The sequence below is a fragment of the Bos indicus genome, chromosome 9, assembly GCF_029378745.1.
Source record: "Bos indicus isolate NIAB-ARS_2022 breed Sahiwal x Tharparkar chromosome 9, NIAB-ARS_B.indTharparkar_mat_pri_1.0, whole genome shotgun sequence".
NCBI lineage: Eukaryota > Metazoa > Chordata > Mammalia > Artiodactyla > Bovidae > Bos > Bos indicus.
This window is the reverse complement of record NC_091768.1, coordinates 56,985,961-57,009,471: the sequence shown is the minus strand read 5'-3', so window position 1 is coordinate 57,009,471 and position 23,511 is coordinate 56,985,961. Positions and strand designations below refer to the sequence as shown.

Sequence of the window (23,511 nt, the reverse complement as noted above, 5' to 3'; positions counted from 1 at the left end):
TATGTCCAATTCTAATTATTGTTTCTTGACCTGCTTAAGATTTCTCAGGAGGCAGATAATGCAGTCTGGTATTCCCATCTTTTGATGAATTTTCCACAGTTTGTTGTGATCCACACAGTCAAAGGCTTTGGCATAATCAATAAAGCAGAAGTAGATGTTTTTCTGGTATTCTCTTGCTTTTTTGATGATCAAACAGATGTTGGCAATTTGACATCTGGTTCCTCTGCCTTTTCTAAAACTAGCTTGAACATCTGGAAGTTCATGGTTCACGTACTGCGGATGCCTGGCTTGGAGAATGTTGAGCATTACTTTGCTAGCATGTGCGATGAGTGCAATTGTGCAGTAGTTTGAGCATTCTTTGGCGTTGCCTTTCTTTGGGATTGGAATGAAAACTGACCTTTTCTAGTCCTGTAGCCACTGCTGAATTTTCCAAATTTGTTGGTATATTGAGTGCAGCACTTTCACAGCATCATCTTTCAGGATTTGAAATAGCTCAGCTGAAATTCCATCACCTACACTAACTTTGCAGTGATGCTGCCTAAGGTCCACTTGTCTTCACACTCTAGGACATCTGGCTCTAGGTGAGTGATTACACCATCATGGTTATTTGGGTCATGAAGATCTTTTTTGTACAGTTCCTCTGTGTATTCTTGCCATCTCTGCTTACTATGTTCTGTTTCAGTTAGGTCCACACCATTTCTGTCCTTTATTTTGCCCATGTTTGCAAGAAATGTTCTCTTCCTAATTTTCTAGAAGAGATCACTAGTCTTTCCCATTCTATTTTTTTCCTCTATTTGTTTTCATTGATCAGTGAGGAAGGCTTTCTTATATCTCCTTGCTATTCTTTGGAACTCTGCATTCAAATGGGTATATCTTTCCTTTTCTCCTTTGCCTTTAGCTTCTCTTCTTTTCTCAGCTACTTGTAAAGCCTCCTCAGACAACCATGCTCAGTAAATCTTTATTACAGTTTTCTATTGATGGGTGGGGCTGTGTTCCCTCCCTGTAGTTTGGCCTAAAGACAAATGATGCTAGGGTTAATGGTGGTAATTGCAATCTCCTTCAAAAGGACTTATGCCAGCACTGTTGTATTCAGTGCCCCTGACTCCATGGCTGGCCACTGTCCACCCAAGCCTCTGCTAGAGCCTCCTGGACATTCACAGGCAAGTCTGCCTCAGTCTTTTGTGGTTCTTCTGGGTCCTGGTGTGCACAAAGTTTTGCTTGTGCCCTCCAAGTGTCTGTTTCCCCAGCCCTGTGGAAGTTCTATAATCAAAACCCACTGGCCTTCAAAGTCAAATTCCCTGGGGGGTTCTCAGTCCCTTTGCCAAATCCCTGGGTTAGGAAATCTGTTGTGGTCCCTAGAACTTTCACAACAGTGCAAGCACTTCTTTTGTATAATTGTTCTCCAGTTTGTGGGTTGTTTGTTCGGTGACTCTATGGTAGGGCTCACATGCCATGCTTCCCAGGTCTGCTGCACCCAGAGCCCCTGTCCCCCATGGCAGGCTACAGGTGACCCCCGCCTCCACAGAAGACACTCAAACACTAAAGGCAGGTCTCGCTCAGTCTCTTGTGGGGTCCTGGTGCACACAAGATTTTGTGCATCTCTGAGCCCTCTGAGCATCTCTGGCGGGTATAGTGTTTGATTCTAAATGTGATTTTTCCCTCCCACCATCTTGTTGGAGTTTTTTCTTTGCCCTTGGATGTGGGGTAACTTTTTGGTGGGATCCAACATTCTCCTGTTAATGGTTTTTCAGAGGTTAGTTGCAATTTTGGAGTTCTCATAGGAGAAAATGAGCACACGTCCTTTTACTCCACCATCTGGTGAATATTGAGTATTTTTGGCAATCTATAAACTCATGTAAGTTTATCTCTATAAGCTTATCATAGTTATCTATAAGTGAAAAGCATCCAAGAAATATTTATTGAACTCAACTGAATTGATTTTATATTCCAAACATTTTTCTCCAGCAGTCCTTTTCCCAGTGAATTCCTGTTAAGGCCAATATTTTTGTTTTGTTTGATCTTCTACTCTCCATGTACTGCTGAAGAATCCTTACTTCCCCTTTCTATTATATTCCTGTCAGTTTCATAAATTTCCCGCAATAAAAATGCATTAAATTGCAGCAATAATATAAATTGTCAATACATATTTAAATATAGCCTACTAGTCCTTGCTGGAGAAGGCAATGGCACCCCACTCCAGTACTCTTGCCTGGAAAATCCCATGGATGGGGGAGCCTGGTGGGCTGCAGTCTATGGGGTCTCTAAGAACAGGACACGACTGAGCAACTTCACTTTCACTTTTTCACTTTCATGCATTGGAGAAGGAAATGGCAACCCACTCCAGTGTTCTTGCCTGGAGAATCCCAGGGGCAGGAGAGCCTGGTGGGCTGCCGTCTATGGGGTCACACAGAGTCGGACACGAAGTCCGACTGCAGCTGGACTGCAGTAGCAGTCCTTGCAGCCTTGTGCATGTGTGCATTCTCAGTTGCTTCAGTTGTGTCTGATTCTTTCTGACCCTGTGCACTGTAGCCCACCAGTTTCCTCTGTCCATGCAGATTCTCCATGCAAGAATATTCCAGTGGGTTGCCATGCACTCCTCCAGGGGATTTTCCCCACCCAGGGATCAAGCCTGTGTCTCCCATGTCTCCTGCATTGGTAGGCAGGCTCTTTACCACTAGTACCACATGGGTATATTCTAATGAAATCAATCCCTCTGGAATTTTATGCTGCACACTAGCCCTTCATGGGTTCAAACAGATGTAGAAATAAGCAACTTTACTTTGAGAGCAAGAAAGGTCATTACAGGTATAAAAATGTGAATGAAATCTTCAGTGTCATCTTCACTCAATAAACTCCCAACATGATATCACTGTCCAAGAAACAAACAGAAACAGAAAACTGATAATGGAGGAAAAGAAAATCAGAAAAAAATTTAAACTACTTAGTGCAATAATTATATTGTGTTGCTAAGATAAAAATATAGCACCTTGATCTTCTATGTTAATGTTCATGTCTTGGTAGAAAAGGTCAGAAGAGGGCCTAAAGGAAGTAGCATGAATAGGGAAAAACTCAAGTAATAATTTCTCCATCACAAAGGAAAAGATGTACATAAGAGGATTTACTGCAAGGCCTATTGACCTGGGAAATCTATCTGTATATTTATGAATATATTTATGTCATTATAAACTACTTATAGTATATTAATGATTACAAATAAATAACAGAAGGAAAGGGGAAAGCAGGATGGGAGAAGTGGAGGAAGAAGATGATTGGTTATTTAGTTAACTAGCTAAAAGATAAGGACAACAGAATAAAACAATCTATTTTTTTAACCTATTACTTATTCATTCAACTTTCAGCTACCTAAAAACAGAATAAAAGTTAAACTCTTCATGGTTTAGGAGCAGAAAATCTAAAACAAACAAACAAACAAAAAAAAAACACTAAGAACTAAATTGTAGTTGGATTTCAACTCATTATAATATTTGTACTTTGGAGCATATCAGTCAGAATTAAAAAGAATTTTCTTAACTATAAAATGGCATACTGTAAAATTTTGTTAAAGGTATATGGTCCAATCTAAATTTCTATAAATTATTTAGAAGTCTCCTGCTCTACAAAAGAAAGCAATTTTTACACTCAGCTCTTTCCATCTCAGGATTCTTTTACAACTGTCAAAAAAAGCCACAGCTATGCTGACAAAGCAGTGTAGAATAAACTCCAATCTACACATAACTTCAGAGACTTGCAGGTATAGAGAGTGAAAATCACCCACTTTTCCTGACAGCAAACATAGGTCAAGCTTCTCAAGAAATCCTTCACCCCTACAGCACCTTAAGAATCAGAAGGAAAATCAACCATGCCCTCAAAGGGATAGTTACCTTTTCAGTCACCATGTGTGCTTTTGCCCGGCTGCCTCCACAAGAAAAGATGGGAAATGTCAGACCAGGCATTGGAACTGCCAGTTTATTTTTCCCTCCAGATTGACACAAAGGAAAAAACACCTTCCATAGCTCTAAGTCAGAGATGTCACTATTCACCTGATGAGTCTCCAACCTATTAAACTACAAATCACCAGTCCCATTTTTTCCTTCACTTTTTGAATAGAAAAAATAAATAGTATTTGAAACTGAATACTATCCATTTACCTGATTACTCCATAAATTGTTCCTTGAAGATAAGCAACGATTAAGATATCTTAACACAGCATATAAAGTCTTACCATGGAAAAGACTGACTTCAGAGGAGAGGGGGTTTTGAATCTAGACCAATTTCATTCATATTTAAAAATATAAGCATATCAAGCCTGTCTTTTACACAATACAGCACCATTTATTATTTTTAAAACAATAATGTCTCTCTCTGTATATACATATTTCCTAGGTAAAGTCTTAAAGTATAAAATGTAAAATTAAGAACGAATTTACTTGAAATATGTTTCCATTTTTCTTTGAAAATAAATAGAAACAAAAATTTTCTTGGGAATTAGTTTAAGATTTAAGTAAAAATACTTATTAAATGAATTATGGCAATCCTTACTTTAGAGAAAATCATGAAACCAGTACTAATTGGACAAAATATCTCATTTCATTTAATACTAATATATGACAATGACTATAAGCAACTCTGGAAAAGGTTGCTTAGATTCTACAGTTTGATTGAATGCAAAGATCTTTGAAACTCATCTTAAGATCTGCTCTAGCAAATTATAACTCATACTAAAGAAGCATGATTTATTTAGGCATTTTTAATAACCCTCTATGGCATCTTTTCTCAAACCACAACAGTCAGCTATTACAGCTTTCTCACCAGAAACCAGGAATCACAATTATTTCAGGCATTCTTTGGATTCTAAAAATCTGAAATATAAATCAGTATTGTAATAAGTGAATTTGCTACATAGTATAATGCTGAATGATATAGCTCCATCAGTGACTGTTAAATTAGTATATGAAAGATGTTTAGGTACTTTCAATGTTCCCAAGTTTCCAATTCAAACAATGGCTGTGAGAAGAAGCCTAGCAGTCCTATGATATGATACCACCACGAGTTCACATGATTCAACAAGGAATCATTTTGGAAAGTTACCAGAAGTCTTTATGATACCATAATACACTGACCCACATGTTAAAAAATCTCTACTGAGCCAGCAGGATGGAACTGAGTGGAACTTTGTAAACTCTCAGGGCAAAAGAGCTGAGACTTACTTCGTAGCACAAAATGACACTTTGGTTTCTAAACTTCAGTGTTACTAATCCAATCTGACTTCTGCAAATCATAAAGTACAATTGGTCTTTTCAATGTAGATTCAAACACCTGGCTAAATCCATTAACGTGTGATTCCATGAAGCAAAATATACTTCCTTTTAATAAGTTTGCCCCTATTTCCTTCTATTATGAAAACCCTTCAAATGACATTTCTGAAGAAATCAATAAAATCTATGACAAAATAATGTAAAAAGTCTAAGCAAAATTATATCTGTACTTGCAGAGAGCTTTTCACAAATTTCTATCAATTGCTATCAATAAATTTATATCCAGAATAGTAGGCTCCTGTCAATTCTGGAGTAAATGTGCATATATTTATCTTAAAGACCCTTTGTACAAACAAATGCAATTCAAAATATATGAAAATCAGCTCAATTTAGTCTACTTCCTTTTCCTAACCCTAATTCTAACCCCTAACTCGCCCTCCCAGCCCTTAACACCACTAACAGCAAAGCTTATGAAGCTATTCTTTGTCAGAGCACTGCTTTGAAAATAATTGATTCACTGACCTAATTTACTAACCATATATGCAGATCCTATCACATATAATTCATAAACAAGCTGCAACTCTAATACTTTTGTTTTATATGGACATCATTGTTAAATCCTGTAGAAGATAAACAGCTGATGACAGACAAAGAGTTGTCCTTATTCAGTGAAGTTACTATCAACATGGATAATTTCTCTCTGGTTTTTGAGCATCATTTTTCTTAGAAGGGTGCTTATATTCACAGAAATGTGAGGGAAAAGAAATAAGAATTGACTAAACACATGTTTAGTGTCTTTATGTGATTAGATTCAGGAACACTGCCAGGACAAAACTTTGTGTTTGATCTCATCTGATTTTAGTTACTTGTCAAAAAAGAAGAAAAAAATATCTTACGGATCAGATGCTGTCTTTTTAAGTTTGGTAGGAAAAAACATGTTCATTCATTTAATAAGTACAAATAAACAAGACTGATGAGGTGAACAAAAATCAATACACAGATCCCAAATATTTTACAACTGTTTATTTTCAGTTAAAAAATGATTGATGTCAATTAGATGCAGATCTGTCCTGGTGAGTCTCATGAAATCCACCATGTCAGATAAATCACCTTCCATAGAACTCTCTGAAAATTCAACCCCATGCTTTAACTCATCTTTCCCTTAAATCTTTGCATTCTTCACATTCTTTAGAATTTTTTCTTTATATTTAGTATGGCTATTTTTTCCATTTTTTTTTTAGTGGTACTGTTTTACTTACAAAGCACACTGGCTACAAAGTATTGTTGATGTAATGGATATTTATGACTGGCGGTATATTTTAACACTCACTTTTGTGAGCATCTTTTTTAAGTACCATGAAAAACCTTGGTGAATGAGAAATTCACAAAATGCAATTTAACATATAATCCTTAGTAAGCATAATATATGAATATCTTGATTTAGAGACTAAGAAAGACTATTATATTGTAACAGGCATTACTAACTCGAAAGAGGTTTTAGACAATGCTTTAAAATGATAAACAAAACAGTCAAATTCTGTCTTGCTATACTATAATGAGACAAATACATTTTTCATAATCAGAAAGACATATATTCTAATTTATCATGTTTTGGATGTGAACTAGTAACTCAATTCTCTTTGAAAATTTTTTTATGAGCGAAACTGAGTCTTCTCTTTCTGTGACTAGGTATTGTATCAGATCTAAAGGAAGCCAAATGAGACTTTGTTCTGCAACACAGTGAATCCCTGCATGTAAAATTTCATGACATGAAGGTGAAAATAAAACAAAAGGTAAATCAGTGTCAATATGGTAAATCTGTGGCTATTGTGAAAATCAATTAAAAATACAGAGTGCTTAAGGAATACATATCTGTTGACTTGATCCACAAAAACAGACAGACATACACACACACAAAAACACATATACACACTGTCCATCACTCACTTTTTGAAGTGTCAGATAACATTATTTCTTAAGTGACACACAGAGCTTCATTTGCTATGCATAAGGTCAGTGAATATTAGCTTCATTTACACTTGGCTGAGAATTGGTTGGTGTCAACAGTAGAGGCTTAATTCCTGTACAGAACAGGGTTAGACTCTGACAGAGAGCTGCCACTGCAGAAGATGGATGATCTTCCTCGCTGACCCTGCTCCCCTAAACTGTCATAGTTTGGGTCTCTTTCTAGCTCTACAACAAAAGACCCTCTCTGAGCTTCCCAGTGGCCTTCAGCTTTATTGGTGCTAACAGGTCCAGACATTTTCATCGATTGGATTCTCTACCTTTTAAACACAAGAGCTTGCCCTTTTTGGCTAGCTAAACCTTGGCACAGATGTCTTTTTTTGTAATTCCATCTCTGCTGTCTATTGGAAAGGATGCAATCGGACAGGCAAACATCATGTCAGCACAGAGAGCACTGAACTACTTATCTCCATTTCCCAAAGTAATTTTAATGAAAGAGATATGGCATTTGTCTGTAGAAATTAACCCTTAGATAATCTTAGTATATATCTAAATAGAAAATCAAAATCTTTTGTCATTTTGATGACTAACTAGTATGTAACATATGTTACACAGAACTATTCAGTCAGTAGGGGAAAAAAAGGTTCCCAGTCATTTTATATAAGCAGTTTTGACAACCATATTTTAGAACAAATGTACCTGAAAATATTCTACATAATTTTCAGAACTCTATTGTGACCTCTACCAGTGGTTGACACTGTGAAATATGGCCTTCTCTGACTAACAAATACATAAAAATATTTAATGCCTAACAAAGATGCTATTGATATAATAAATTACATGTTTCTTTGAGATCCTGACTGTGAGCTATTTTAATATGTTGGAGATTTGTTATTGATATTTGAATAATTTGATAGAAATTATCTAAATTCAAATTCAAATGTTTAAAACACATATGATAAAATGATGACAAGTTTTTACAAAGAGATTTACATGCAACACATTTTACAAAAAAATAACTATTTTGATTATGTATGTATTTATAACTCAAAGACTCCAAAATATTATTATACATAACTATCAACATTATTTATTCCATGCAAAATATAATTTAATATATTTGCATATCTGGAATTGCAGAGTTAGCTAGTAAATATATATATGTATATATTATTTCAATCTCAGTACTAAAAAAAAGAACTAAAAATAAAAATAAATTTCACAAAAATAAATGTGATGTCCCAATTTTAACTTATTAATCCTTTTATTAAGTTGCAGACAAAATACAATATGATGATTTTCCCGTAGTTTGAAATAAAAACCATGAATTCTGCATATTATTTTTAGTGCTGGTGCTTTCACTCAAATTGAGAAAATAAATTATGATTAAAAACAATCATCACTTAAAATCTTTGGAGCCAAACATTTTGTTCTAAATATATTAACAACTCTCTCTAAAGGAAGTGTACTTATCAGTGAGAGGAGTTCATTTAAAAATGTACAGTGCTGACAGATATTCAAGGAGAAATTTAAGAACACAGTTCTCTTTTATTTTATATATGGTACCTCAATGACTCTTAATTTTTACTCTCTTAAGAAAACAGTATCTCCCCAAAGAATTTCAATTATTTCAGGTATGCATATGTAAAACAGCTATCAATTTTTAAAATTTATTTTATTGATTTTTCTTTCTATAAGACAGCATGAACAAAATTAAAATTCTTGCTCCAAAATGTGAGCCAGAAGAAGCACCAGCAGCCTGAATTATTTTTAAAATCAAATCAGTTAGTAGTCTTATTTTATAATTGTGGTACTAAAAACCTAGAACTAATCTTGAAAATCAAATGAATTCTGGATACGCTTTAAAAAAAAAAAAAAAAAAGATGCCTCATATCCAGTCTGGGTTTTATGTTGAACTGATCTAAAAAGTCTGTCCATACAGATTCTCAGGATCATGTCTATCAATCAATGTCAGCATTCTATCAGATTCCACTCTGACAGCAAGTGACAGTCAGTTATCTGTTGACATTAATGAATAATAAATAACCATGCCCTTTAGGTTTACATGAATAAAATGTACATTATTTTTCAGTGCAGATTAGCCAATATGCAAAAGCAGACTTGGTTTTTGCATTTGTTTGCTGTGTTTTTTTTTTTTTTTTAAATCATGTATTAGGAAATGGTTTTTAAAAAGTAGCTGCAATAAAAGATGTGCTTAATGTGGTCTCTGGTATACATCAGTGTTTTGCTTTTCAAGAAATCAACCTTGTCTTAGCTTGTATCATATGAGCTTAAGTGAGCTGTATTCACAGCCTCCTGAATGTGTATGCTGTCTTTTACAGACCTAACACGTAGTTTGTTGTCTCTGTAATAGAGTATATAAGACAGAAGATCCTTAAAAAACTAAAGATCAGAAGAAGTTGTGTCAGTATCCTAATCTTGCTCCTCTTCTGTTATGTACCCTTAATCTGCCTTCCTGGCAGGAAAACTTTTTAGATTATTACTACACTCTTAGTGTCTCCATCTCTCTTTCTCAGATTCAAGCATACCATAACAGTCATTGTTACAACTTTTTTAAAATATCAGGGTTGAGAACTTTTAACTGATTAAGCATTCATATACACATCTTGACTGTTCCTTTGTGGTACTGACAATGGTAATTCTAGAGTTAGATACAGTATAAATGTTACAAAAGGGACAATAACCTTCAACATTGATCAAAAGTGTGGTTTATTTTCTTAGCTCAAAAAAAAAAAACAAAGTTAGAATACAAATTACGCCACATACTGTGATTTGTGGTTTTAATTTTTAATTTACCACTATACCTTTCCATTATAAAACATCTTTCTCTGATCAATAGTAAAAGCTTAATTTTATGTACGTTTGCAAAGAATTAACACTATCAATGATGGAAGAGATAAAAACTAGATTTCCTGTTACACATACTTAAGAATTCAACCAGAAACGTGAAAGGATAGATAATAGCTCAAAACAGAAAGATATACCATCATGAGACCAAAACTTTGCAATGAAAATGAGCAATAGTTATAAGGTCTAAATTTCTTTATTTATTGACCTTTAATATGAATGATGCTGAATTATAATGTATAGAATTACTGTCATGTTAGAAAGGTAAAAGGGCAAAATGTTTCAAGCTATATCTCATCAATAAAAACACAGAGGAGGGAAGGAAGATGTACTTTCAATACCTTCTAAAAAGTTTTAAACCCAGGAAGAGTGGAGAACCTTCTCAATGGTAAATGAAAAGCTATTTTCAAAGTCTATGCCACTATAGGAAAAGATGCGGGGAAAATAAAAGGGAAATCAGAGGGAGCTGGAATGGGAAAGAACATTCACTTTGCCACCTTGAATGATGACTGAAGAATATTAGAAAGAAGAGTGACTACACATACAGTGATGACCTGGTGAATAATCTTGAAAATCAATGGAGAGCTCTCTGAATTTGGAATAAGTAGCAATGTCTTCTTATGGGAAAGATTTACAAAGGGGTAAAATGAACAAACCATTATGTTCTGCTTTGAAACACACAGTGCTCAAGTACATAATGTTTGTGCAGAATAAACATTAGACACAGCAAGAAACATGGTCGAAAAAGCAAATTTAAATTTTCCTGTCAGGTTTTCTTTGCAAACTCAAATACTGTCTCTATATACTAAACCTGGAGCCACGTGTTTTCCTAGCTTCAGATCACAAGCTGAATGTCTAAGGTTAGCATGTGCTAATTTTAGAGGTCAGTTTGAGAAACAGATTTTCATGAAGCCTGACTGTCCCCTGTCCTTGAAAAGACTGAGCGGTGGCTAAAGTCTATAGGTTTCTCAGAGGGAAATCTAGACAGAAACCACAAGGTTATACAGCAGAGTTTCTGCTGCATCCCAAATTCTAGATTTCTGGTAATATAAGAGGTGTTCGCTGTTCTCATTTTAAAATATATTTACCCACAACAGTCACAATATCTGAAACACATTATTTGCAAAAATCCTCCTTCTTAGGATCTGGTAAAATACTACATGAATTAAGTAAGTTAAAAAAAAAAAAAAGTGAAATTTACTTTCACTCATAGTAGAGGAAATATAATCTACATGAAAATAAAGAAACAAAAATTTGTTTATAAATTGTTTACTTTGTGAAGCAAAATTTAAAGACATTACTGAGGCAGCTTTACTTTAGTTTTTTCTTTTTAAAATATGCAATAATCCAAGAATATCCTATATGAGTATTCAGCCTCTTTGTAACTGTCACCTGAGATTTCCACAGAGAAAAGAATCTTAATTATTCAGTACTTATAAATTAAGAGATTAGTGCACAGCAATTCAGAAATCTAAAAATGGGTCAAAGAGAACAATAATCTTATTTTTTTGTTTCATTATGTTCACTTGCATGTTTTCTTCTTGGTAGGGGACGAGGTGGGCAATGTTTCTGTATATGCGTGTGTATGTATATATGTATTGTGTGTTTGTGATACTGAAGTGGAAAGAAGACTGGAAACAGTAAGTTCTGATTTTACCTTGAGACCTGTCATAAATAAACTGTTATAACTATAAATGAGGTTTTTAGTTGTCCCATTTATTACAATCCTCTCAAAAAAAAAAAAAAACCTCTTCAATTTATCTTTGATAAATCTTTAAGGTACACTCAACCTTCAAGAATTTGTGATTCTAATTGTCTTGGAGGAGAGTATACCCTCAAGGAGTACAAGAATGTCCACAGAACATTTGTGCTATAATGAATTTATACATTTGAGTGGGTAAGATACATATCTCACATCTCTTTTCAAGGATAAAACTACTTTACAGCAAAATGTCAATTAAAATAAGAACACTATGTAGTATACTTTATTTCACCTTTTAAGACAGAAGATATAAAAAAACATTTTTGAAATCACTTAGGTTTATTTAGATCATCTACTAGTTAAATTAAGGTCATTAATTAATATCTTTTACGTAAGTTAATACCATTAAGTGTCTTCTATATGGGAACTGTTTAGCTAAAATAATGAACTATTATTAAAATGAACATATATATGTTTATATATATCATTGGAACATATATATATATCATTGGAAAACATAGATTAATATAGTGATTTAATAATTTATTTTTCTCAGAAAAAAACTTTTATTATATCTAGTGATTTTTAGATTTATTCGCATCTTTACACTCCCACCCTTAATTTCTCTTTTAAAAGAATGATCTTCTTAAAAAGTATAACAGGTAATATTAACATGACAAATTGTTAAGCAACTCTGAAAAGTGACAAAGATAAGATATGTAAATTATGTGATCAATATTGTATTTTATTAATAAAAGCATTGCAATGTTAATATCCTTCCTTGGATCTAGGTTTTCTTTGAAAGGCTCTTTCAGTGCTAATAGCTTCAGTGCAGGTCCGAGGCTGACACCAGCATAGTTAAGAGGTTAAATGAGATGTTAACTAGATGACACATGAAACAAAAAATAAACCACGGTTACGTGTCCTTTCAAAGCCTCTTAATTTTCTAATATATTGGAAGCAAGAGATAATATAATTATCAACAGTAAATAAGTGAATGAACTAAATTTAAAAATTCAAAATACATAATACACAAAATGGAACTATTAAAAATTTTCAAACTATTATGCCCCAAACTGTATTTTCCCCTGTTTTCTACGTTACTGATTGACCCTAGACTAAACAAAAAACACTAAATAATAAACCTTCCTTACTTCTTAATAAGACCACAAAAGTTAAGAAAAATAATGTAAACTTATTTCAATTGATGTATTATTCTGGGTTCCTGTGAAATGCTATTATTACAGATTAATATATATCATGTGTACCCACAGATTTGGACTTCCCTGTTGGCTCAGTGGTAAAGAATCTGCCTGCCAATGCAGGAGCTGTGAGTTCTATCCCAGCGTCAGGAAGATCTGTGAAGAAGGAAATGGCAATCCACTCCAGTATTCTTGTCTTGTAAATCCCATTGAGAGAGGGGGTTGCAAAAGAGCTGGACACACCTTGGCAACTAAACAAAAACACAGGGATTCTAAACTTTTAATGAGATTGATATTATAGGCAGAAAACAAAAACTAACGACTTTATCTCATTAATCTGACCTAAACTTAAGGGTGAATTGTTTTTGTTATTGGATTTGTTGCCAATCCTCATATTACATGTGAATGTACTCTTCTACTTCCCACATATTATTACTATATGAATTAACATGTATTAGTACTATGTGAGGAGAAACCCCACTCCAGTACTCTTGCCTGGAAGATTCCATGGATGGAGGAGCCTGGTAGGTTGCAGTCCATGGGGTCGCTAAGAGTCGGACACGACTGAGTGACTTCACTTTCACTTTTCACTTTCATGCATTGGAGAAGGAAATGGCAACCCACTCCAGTGTTCTTGCCTGGAGAATCCCAGGGACAGGGAAGCCTCATGGGCTGCCGTCTATGGGATAGTACAGAGTTGGACATGACTGAAGCGACTTAACAGCAGCAGTACTATGTGACTATCCTAGTGAAGACATGCTTTCATAAAAATGAATTTGTGTGATATTTTGCATAGGATGAGATAAATTAACTCTGAGGAAAATTTGGATAAAGGATTGTCTGAAGTTTTCCTCTCTGAATCCTGCATCAGATTTTTATGCTCATAGAGAAAAATAGTAAATAATGGCTAGGTTAAATTTATCCCATTAAAATAATAGCATTATTTGCACAAAATAACTATATTATACATAATATTATTATGAATAAAATCTATTGTAGATTAGTGATAATTATCTTACAGAAAACAACTCAAGGTTCAATAAAAAAATCAAACTAATTGCAACATTTTAAGGTAACAATAATTTAAATTTTAACATTAGCTTCTAGAAACTGATGCCAATTTAAACTTCTACTAGAAATATAAAGGGGTATATGAAGATAGGATAATTAGAAATCATTTGATATCATATTCTGAGTTTCTAAATCATATGAAATTAAACTGCATATATTAATTTCATATTTCTTTCCTCTGATTAATTTTCCTCACTTTCATCAGATCTTCTTTCTTTCTGTCCTTCTTTATTTTTTGAATAGTTACCATTTCAATGAACTCTGGGTACATACAAAGATGACTAGAGATGAGTAAAAAACAGTATAATTTTAAATGAAGTCTACAGTGTTCTATAAGGAAATTGTACTATGATTCTTATTAAGTATCACAATGATCCTTCTCCATATTTTTAAAGAAATTGTTAACAAATATCTCTGCAAAGGACAGAAGAAACTGATTAACAGTAGTTGCTCCTGGGAAAAGCAAAATTTGGGACCGGAGCACACATGGATGGCACTTGTTCCAGATCTTGCAAATTACCTATTCAAAAAGCCTTTTAAAAAAGTACTACAAGGTTCTGAAAATTAATAATTTTAAGAAGAGTATAAAAATTATAACACAATATAGTTATGACTCAAATAGCAGAAATACATTTGGACATGAAACTGAATGTATGTTAACTTCCAATATATAGAGTGAAATGTTAGTTTAGGAATTGACTTCTTGTGTTTTGTTTCTTTGTATTATTTTTCATTTCTTTTGCAAATCAAGATAATATTTACAATATATAATTTGGAAGAAAACCAATATAATCTTAAAACAAACGCCACTTTGCCATGTAAGATAAACTTCAAGATCTTATTTTGGAAAATCTATCAGGCTTTTTTCTTAAGACATAGATAGTATGTTAGTATAAAGGGAGAAATGGCTTTCCTTTCATTAAAAGAGGGAGATGGAGAAGTTAAAAAGAAAAACATAAAGATAATGGACAAATAGAAAATAGCAATATCACAATGAATACATATAAGTAGTTACATTATCCTCATAGAAATAAATTCCTCATGTCTGGAGCAGACTCCTGTTCATGTTTGCTTATTCTTTGCATGTCAACTTGCTGTGTGCTATGAGCAAAATGAAATAGAATATATTTGCCTTTGGAGTAGGTAGCATATTTACCAAATTTCTCAAAGTCTTTAAGAAATCTGATAAACATTTACTGGAAGATTTGGGTGGTGCAAGGAACTGTGTCAGCTACTGTGAAATATAGGTAGCATACTATAAGTAGATTTTGGTTGTTAAGTTTTAGAATTTGTAAAAAGAAATTACAATGATAAAAATCAGACCATATATGATGATCTCCAGAGGTAAAGGGCAAAGCACTTATAGGAATCCACAAAGTGGGATCATCTAACAAGGTATGCTGCTGCTGCTGCTAAGTCACTTCAGCCATGTCCGACTCTGTGTGACCCCATAGACGGCAGCCCACCAGCTCCCCCGTCCCTGGGATTCTCCAGGCAAGAACACTGGAGTGGGTTGCCATTTCCTTCTCCAATGCAGGAAAGCGAAAAGTGAAAGTGAAGTCGCTCAGTCCTGTCCGACTTTTAGCGACCCCATGGACTGCAGCCCACCAGGCTCCTCCATTCATGGGATTTTCCAGCAAGAGTACTGGAGTGGGGTGCCATTGCCTGCTCTGCTAACAAGGTATAAATGTCATTTAATTTGAAATTGTAAGAAAGGGCATAATTTCAACAGTCTGATACAGGGCAGGTGGCATTGTGGGTTAGAAAAAAGGCAAGGTAAAAACCAGGGGAAGTACAGCCAGTTTCTAACACCAGAATTTGGAAGAGAGGTTGCTGAAACCGGGGATATGTGAGATTAAGATATAATAGGTAATTGTGAGAGGTCATGATGGTTTATTTGCATTTCTGTTTATTGGGGACCAAATGTTAAAAACATCTATAGATGTCTTCAGGTAGAACAAGAGACCAGTATCAAGCAGATGGAACACAGCTCTCAAGGATGATAAATTATGTGACTGAAAGAAAAGAATAAAATGCCACTGTAAAAAATGGGGAATTTTTATTGGTTATTAGAAACCTGAAGCTTTCTGAGTAATACTGTAACAATGTCTCTGTCGCATTTTACAAAGTGCATTCTTACTGTTCCATAAAAGAACTGGAATAGAAAATGGCAAAGCAGATGAAATATTTAGAATGTTTGGGAAAGACAGAGATACAAGTATTTTAAAATTATTATAAATTGAAGAAAATTTGTATCACCTTTTAAGACATCCTGAAAAAAATCTTATCTTTTTAAAAAAATTTTCTGATAGATAAATGCTCATCTATAAAGATATGATCCACTGTATTAGTTATGGGCAGGGATTCTGGAGTCAGATTACCTTGATTAAACGGCAGTTGGCCAGTCTATGTGCTGTGTGATTTTAGGTAGATAACCCACCCCTCGCTGTGCTTTGGTTTTCTTACATAAAAATGTGTATAAATATAATTTATGTAAATCTAATTTAATATACAGAATGTATAACTTTTACATTTTAAAGACTTCTAAGTATGTTTTTCTCCTTAAAACTAGGTAATAGAAGTGCCTACCCACCAGATTGAGTTAGGAATGCCTCTCTATAAGACTAAATGAATTAATAAAATGAAACACTTAAAACAGCTCTTGCCAGCTTTTTATAATTTAAAAACCAACAAAATCTATGACCTGCATTTACTAAATGCCTTTTGGTGAATCTCCCCTCTTTTAAATAATTTAAAAGATTTACTGCTGTTCTATTGCCTGAGCGATTTTATACAGATGTTAATTTAAAAACCCATATTTTGGAGATACATTTCAAGTTGTGTTTGAATAAGCTACCAGGTTACCTAAAACTTACATTGCTAGAAAATTTTAATCTCAAGATACTTTAAAAACACAGAGAAAAAAGATCACCCACCATTTCAGCAATCTGACACATTCACTGTGATATTTATGTTCTTATCTATTCTTTTTCATATGCATATTTTTCATAATTCTAAATATCAGTATATATAACATATTTTTCTTTGTTTTCCATTTAAAATTATTAATAAATGACAAAATTCCTACATCACACTGCTGATACTTTAAGTTCAATCAAGAGGATGCACTTAACTTTGGACAATTAGATTATTTTTAATATTTCAAATTATAAACAAGGCTGGTGGGAAGAAAGGTTACATAAAAAGTTATTTTCTTTCATTGATATATCTTCCTCAGCAAATGACCAGGGATGAGATTACTGACCTAAAGGATATTTAACTATCTGTGTCTTTGGAAACATGTTCATTTACCCAGTGCCATAAAATTTCTTTACTTAGACAACTCCTTGTTGCATTATTAATAATGAGACAACAGCAAGCATTCATTGATTATTTGCTATGTCCCAGATAGGGTTTCTACACGTATTATTTCTTTCACTTCTGACAAGAATTCTATGGAAACAGGTACTATTTTTATTAGCACCATTTTATACTTAAGGAAACTAAGGCTTAGAAGATTGTCCTAGTTTTTGCACCTGGTATGATGTTGAGCCAGAATTTAAAAGCTATGACTTCAGCATCTGAGCTATTAACTCTGTAGTGTACCTTATATTTCTGTTTATATACTATAAATACTATATATCATAAAGATATATTTGTTACTGTCAAATGTAAATGTCAAAGTAATGGTACAAATTGCTACTTTTCTGTGGAAAATACAGTTTTCAAAATCAACAACCAGATTTCAACTATTATTAATGCCATTAAATTGAATGAGTGTTTTAATTAATGAATGTTTTAATTCTTCAAGTAACATATAACATTTGTTCTATATCCATAAGTTATATGTTAATAAAATAATGGTATATAGAAAATATTAAGAAGCAACTATTAGGGAAATACTTTATAATAAAAACTAGAAAACCTATGATTATTTGAATTTTCCTTTATATGAAATCATCAAAAACTATTAAATCTTCATTTTAATTCAGGAAATTAAAATTAAGCAATATAAATAATGCAAGTAGTGCCAATGTATGTGCATGTAAACTGCATCACATCCTTGGATTTTTTACAATTAGGTTGACCATATATTTTATCAGCCAAATCAGAACATTTTTAAAAGCAAAAAGACACAGTGTAAAAAGTAAAACAATTATTTCCAGAAAAACTAGGTTTAGGGTCACCCTACCTAGAATAAAATTTCATTACTTCTTCAGTAACTAAAATCCAATGGTTGAAGTTCAGTATAAATTTTAGGAAGCGTTGTGATATATTAGGGAAATAAAGGACTTGAACTGATAAACAGGATCCTGGATTCTCAGCCAATTTTGTTATTTATTAATATCCCTAAGCTTCAGTTTCTTCCTAAATTGAAAGAGAAAAAAAATACTTTCCACCTCTTAGCAGTGCAATACGGATTAAATGAGAAAAATGACCATGATTTTTCAGTGTGAGCTGCAAATTACTTATACAAATTTAAGTTATAATAACAAGTTCTACACTTTGAGAATACTTTTTAAATGAAATAAAATTGTAAAAAAACTTCTAAAAATTTCAAGCTATGTTTCAGAATACAATTTTACTAGTCTTCAAGAGATATTTGTATATGTAAAATAAAATCTGCTCTCATTCTTTTAAATTAATACACTTCTATCCAAATATACTGGCTAGTTTACACAGTAGTTGTGATGGAACTGATATGCTAAATATTTTCAAAAGGACTTTTTGATAATCAACATGCTATCTAGAATTATGTTTTTAAATGAGTGTAAAGATATTTTCATAAAAATACTATATAAAAATATTAGAAGTTCTCCATATACTAGTAGATTTGAGAAACATGTGGTTTTCAAAATTGAATTATGTTTTCCAAAATCACAAAGAAATAAAAGCTTTTACATCAACTGATGAAAACTGTAATCAGTTTTCATAATTGTCCATATTTCAAACTACACTGTTAACATACATCACAACAGGCTGCCATTCTAGAAAGTGCCCAGATAAACTTGCCTTTAAGTGACTAACTACCGTTATTTGGCTAGGGACTCACTACCATCCTCTCCCAAACTCTTTAGTTTTCCTCAATATGGGACTGAAATTTGTTTTCAAACTCTTAACAGGATCACTGAAAGGAAACAGGAGAAATACTTATAAAGGCAGGCCTGGATTGATTCCAGAGGCAAGTACTCTCACAGCAATGCGTTGGAATTATGCCAAGGAGGGAAATGTTTTTGCAAATGAACATAGTGCCATGGTTAAGTATAAGGTATTTAATTCCTTTGTCAACATCACTAAGGTTAAAAATTAAGAAAGTTACGTGGTAGACAAAACAGTGCACACATCCTCTTTTAGCTTGAACCATAAGAAGGAATCTTGAGTCCTTGAATCACATGTTTTTAACGAACTCTCACTATTAATGGGAGAAGGCAATGGCACCCCACTCCAGTACTCTTGCCTGGAAAATCCCATGGACAGAGGAGCCTGGTAGGCTGCAGTCCATGAGGTCGCTAAGAGTCGGACACGACTGAGCGACTTCACTTTCACTTTTCACTTTCATGCATTGGAGGAGGAAATGGCAACCCACTCCAGTGTTCTTGCCTGGAGAATCCCAGGGACGGCCGGGCCTGGTGGGCTGTCGTCTATGGGGTCGCACAGAGTCGGACACGACTGAAGCGACTTAGCAGCAGCGGTAGCAGCAACAGCACTATTAATACCTAATTTCACCTATTCCAATGCAGAATTAATGCAGAAGACAGTGAACTAATTTTACTTTATTTTTAAGCACCTTGGCACAGTTTGCAGGCGACAATAATTTGATACTCAAATGTGGTTCCAATGCTTGAAACCAAAATAAATGAATGTAAATAATCTTAATAGTACCACATTTAATGAGATGATTTTCGTCATTTCGAAGAAACTGGAGACTTCTCGGAAAATATATCTCTTCACTGCATTTAAAGACTGCTTTTCATACTAAATTCTATACTTAGAAGTACAGAAGTCAAACAATTCCTGGTTGATTTTCTTAGTAAGTAAATGTAGAGATCATTTGAGTTAAATTACACAAAATAAAACAAAAAAGATTATAATTTGCTTTAAAATTCTTTAAACCTTAAAAGAACAAGATCTTTAATGTTATTTCCCAGTTTCTTTTTAGACAAATTTAATTGTGCACTTTTATATGAATTTTTATGTGTTCCATTTTTAATTGTGCAAACATTTTAAATTCCAATTTCACATCAATCAAAATCTGCATACTACTGAAACCGGCTGCTTTCACAGCTGAAGTGTAACAGTGTGTCATTAAAATGTTCTTATAATAGTTATTGTTGAATCCTCCATCATTTTCAAGTACCTGTTGTTAATCTCAAGTCAATAAGAACATTCCATTTCACTGAATTGATGAATTCACTAAGAATATTTCTATACTTACCAGTGGAATAGCATTCTGCCTATTAGTAGTGATAAATCTCCATCAGTTTTTGATTTCCATACATATGCATCCTGCAGGATGTTCTACTTAATAAAAAATACTACTAGCGAGGGAAAGGAAAAGATGACAGTGGGTAGACAGGTTTGACTCCTTCACGGAATGGCCAGGGAGGCTGCTAAACTGGTCTAGGGGACAGGAATACATCATCTCTGTTTAGCTCAGAGCTCACTTTACAATGTCAGCTATGGCAGGAATGATAATTGAGTGCTGGGTCAGAGGCATTTTATATGCTAGCGACCATTCACATGAAGTATTTAACACTTCAATCAGGACAGAAAAAACATATTTATTCAGTTATTCCATCTAAATAGTGCATTTAGTAGAAATATAACACAAGCCACATATGCAATTTTTACATTTTTAGTAGCCACATTAAAAAAAGTAAAAAGAAATAACTGAAATACTTTTAATGTTATATTGATTTAACCCAATATTCCTAATGTATGAGTTTTTCAAAATCAAAGTAACATAAAAAATTACTGATGTTTGCCACATTTTTTTTTGTACCAAGACTTTGAAATTCAGTGTGTAAGTCATACTTACAGTATATCTTAACTTAGAATTGCCATTTTTTAAAACCTCAGATTCACATGTGGCCACCGGCTACCTTCCTAGACAACACAGATCTAAATATTTGCTAATTTCTTGAAACATTCTATGAGAATGAGAATTTTATAAGAAAGTAATGTGATTTACATATCAAACTAGAACCAAGGCATTTAAGTTCAGCAATGAAACAATAATACTTGCTATGATTCTTCCTGCTTTCTGATGGAAGCCAGAGCAACACTGTCGCTAAAAGTCCAGGCTCTGGAATCAGAACATTCTGAGTTCGAATCTAAGCTAGGACAATTACTTACTAAAGTAACTGCAAGCAATCTTTTACCCTTGACAGCCTCATTTTTTTTTCTGTAAAATAGAGGTGATAATGTTATCTATCTCATTAAATGAACTCTTTTGTGTAAAGCACATGGAAGAGTATCTGCACATGGTAAATTAGCAAAAAACATTTAGTTACAATAATTATTTTTCACTAAAATTCCCTCTAAATTAACTGGGAAGTACGAATATTAAAATTATACAGCTGCCTTAGGGGTACAAAGAATATATAAAAGTTATTTCGGGTAATGTATTATGTTTTCTAGTTTATAAGAGACATAATATAACCTGATTATATTTTCAGGATATTCACAAACAGAAAAAATATCTATTGATTTTGAATATCCCTGGACATAGTTTTAAATGGGAAAAAAACTGGCCAATTATTATGACTACATAAAGCTATGTGAGAGAAAATTCAGTTTTATTACACAAAGGAAAAGGTCACAAATTCATATGCTATTATTATTTCAAAACAGAAAATGTCCAGCTGATATATTCTGATAACTAAAACTTTACTTTGGCCCACTTCCACAAAAATGTAGTCTACCTAAAACTTGACTTATCAGAGGAACACTCCTTTTTTTATTTAGTCCTGGAAAGAAATACAGCTTTGGCAGAAGCAACCTCAGAGATTTAGCAAGTGAAATCTGATGATTTTTGCATAGAAATTTTAGTACTTATAAAAAATAATTCTAAGTGTGTAACTCTATTTGTATGTATCTTGTCTGTTAGAAGAACTCTTGTTAGCAGCCCCCTCAATGCCCTTTTCCTGCTACCCATGAGTTCAGACAATATGGGTTTCAAAACAAGAGGAATCACACATCATTCAATCCTAATTAATGTCACCTCACTCTGCCCAATCTCCTTTCTTAAATCTCATAGCCCAAAGTGCAACTGTTGTCTTCCACGTCAAGCACAGGGTTAGTTAAATCTTAGGAAGGAATACCACTATCATCAATATTTACTGCAATACCTATTGCACACTTAGTGCAGAAATCACTGTAGCGAATCATCAATAAGTTCAATAGTGACTTTGCTTAAAATCCACCAAATTGGATTGCTGGTACAAACTGACTCACCTGTTCAAATAATCATTATTACTTGAAATCTTTGACACTGAAACAGAAAAAAAGTGCAAAGAGAAATTTTAATAGCACATATTACTTACGTTCACAAGTGTCCCCTTTCTGCTGGAAGCCTGCTTTGCAGATACATTTTCCAATGGGCACTAACCATTCTCCTTCTGCGCTGCAGTGCATCCTGGGAGAGTTTTCCGCTTCTTCCTCTGCACTGCTGACACATGTCCCTCGGACCTCGACTAAAGAGGAAAATTCTGAACCAGTCACTGTATCTGGAAAGATAGCTAAGTTCTCAATAATGGACCAGCACTTCTTGTAGTACACTTTGACTGAAACCAAAGCTATGCAAGCCCCTACATCCTGAAAGGCAAGATAGAATCCCTTTTTGGACAAAGGTCCAATCTCTCTCACCTCAGTGTTAAGCTTCATCTTTCTTTCACCAAGGTCACCTTGGGTAAAACTTTCATCTGCAGCAATGGTGTCTATTTTGACATAGAGATTTTCTCTTATATTCCTGCCAGTGTCGTAGTCTGTTTCATAATAGTACAAATTAAAGGTTTCCTTGCAAGTTCCCAGGACTCCAGGAAGACTGTTACAATCCCTCAGGGTGAATTTCAATTCTACAAAAATCCGTTGTGCATTGCCTTTCGAAATCCAGTTAGTCCGCAGCCAGTTGTTTTGGTTGGGCTCCATGACCTGGCAAACCTGGTATGTTCGGATTGGGGTATAGTTCTCGTCCAAACCACTAATTTCTTCCCACTGTAAAATTTAGAAAAGGTCATCAGTCATTCATCAAATAATAAAATTAGGGTTTTGCAAGTGCCTGAGGACTCTTCAGTGTGGCACAAATGCATATCTTTGAAAAAGTGAGGTGAACTCCTACGGTGACAAACAATGTAACCTTTAGAATGAGTCTCTGTTCAGCTTCATCCTGGTGGCAGAACATCATTTAGGTTGCTTATATTGTTTATGCATACAATAAATCTTTCAT

At 33.8% G+C, this 23,511-nt stretch overlaps 1 protein-coding gene across 6 annotated transcripts in view; it reads right to left on the bottom strand.

The window, feature by feature from the left end:
* EPHA7 (EPH receptor A7) overlaps positions 1 to 23,511 on the bottom strand; it is a 210,512-nt gene that overhangs the window by 178,912 nt on the left and 8,089 nt on the right. For 5 of the 6 annotated variants that reach the window (XM_070796062.1, XM_070796063.1, XM_070796064.1 and 2 more), the window contains exon 3: positions 22,610 to 23,279. In XM_070796062.1, the coding sequence (XP_070652163.1) occupies positions 22,610 to 23,279 (670 nt within the window). Of the gene's footprint in view, positions 1 to 8,480; positions 13,244 to 22,609; positions 23,280 to 23,511 lie in introns of those variants that run through there. The other variant, XM_070796066.1, reaches the window with a different exon arrangement.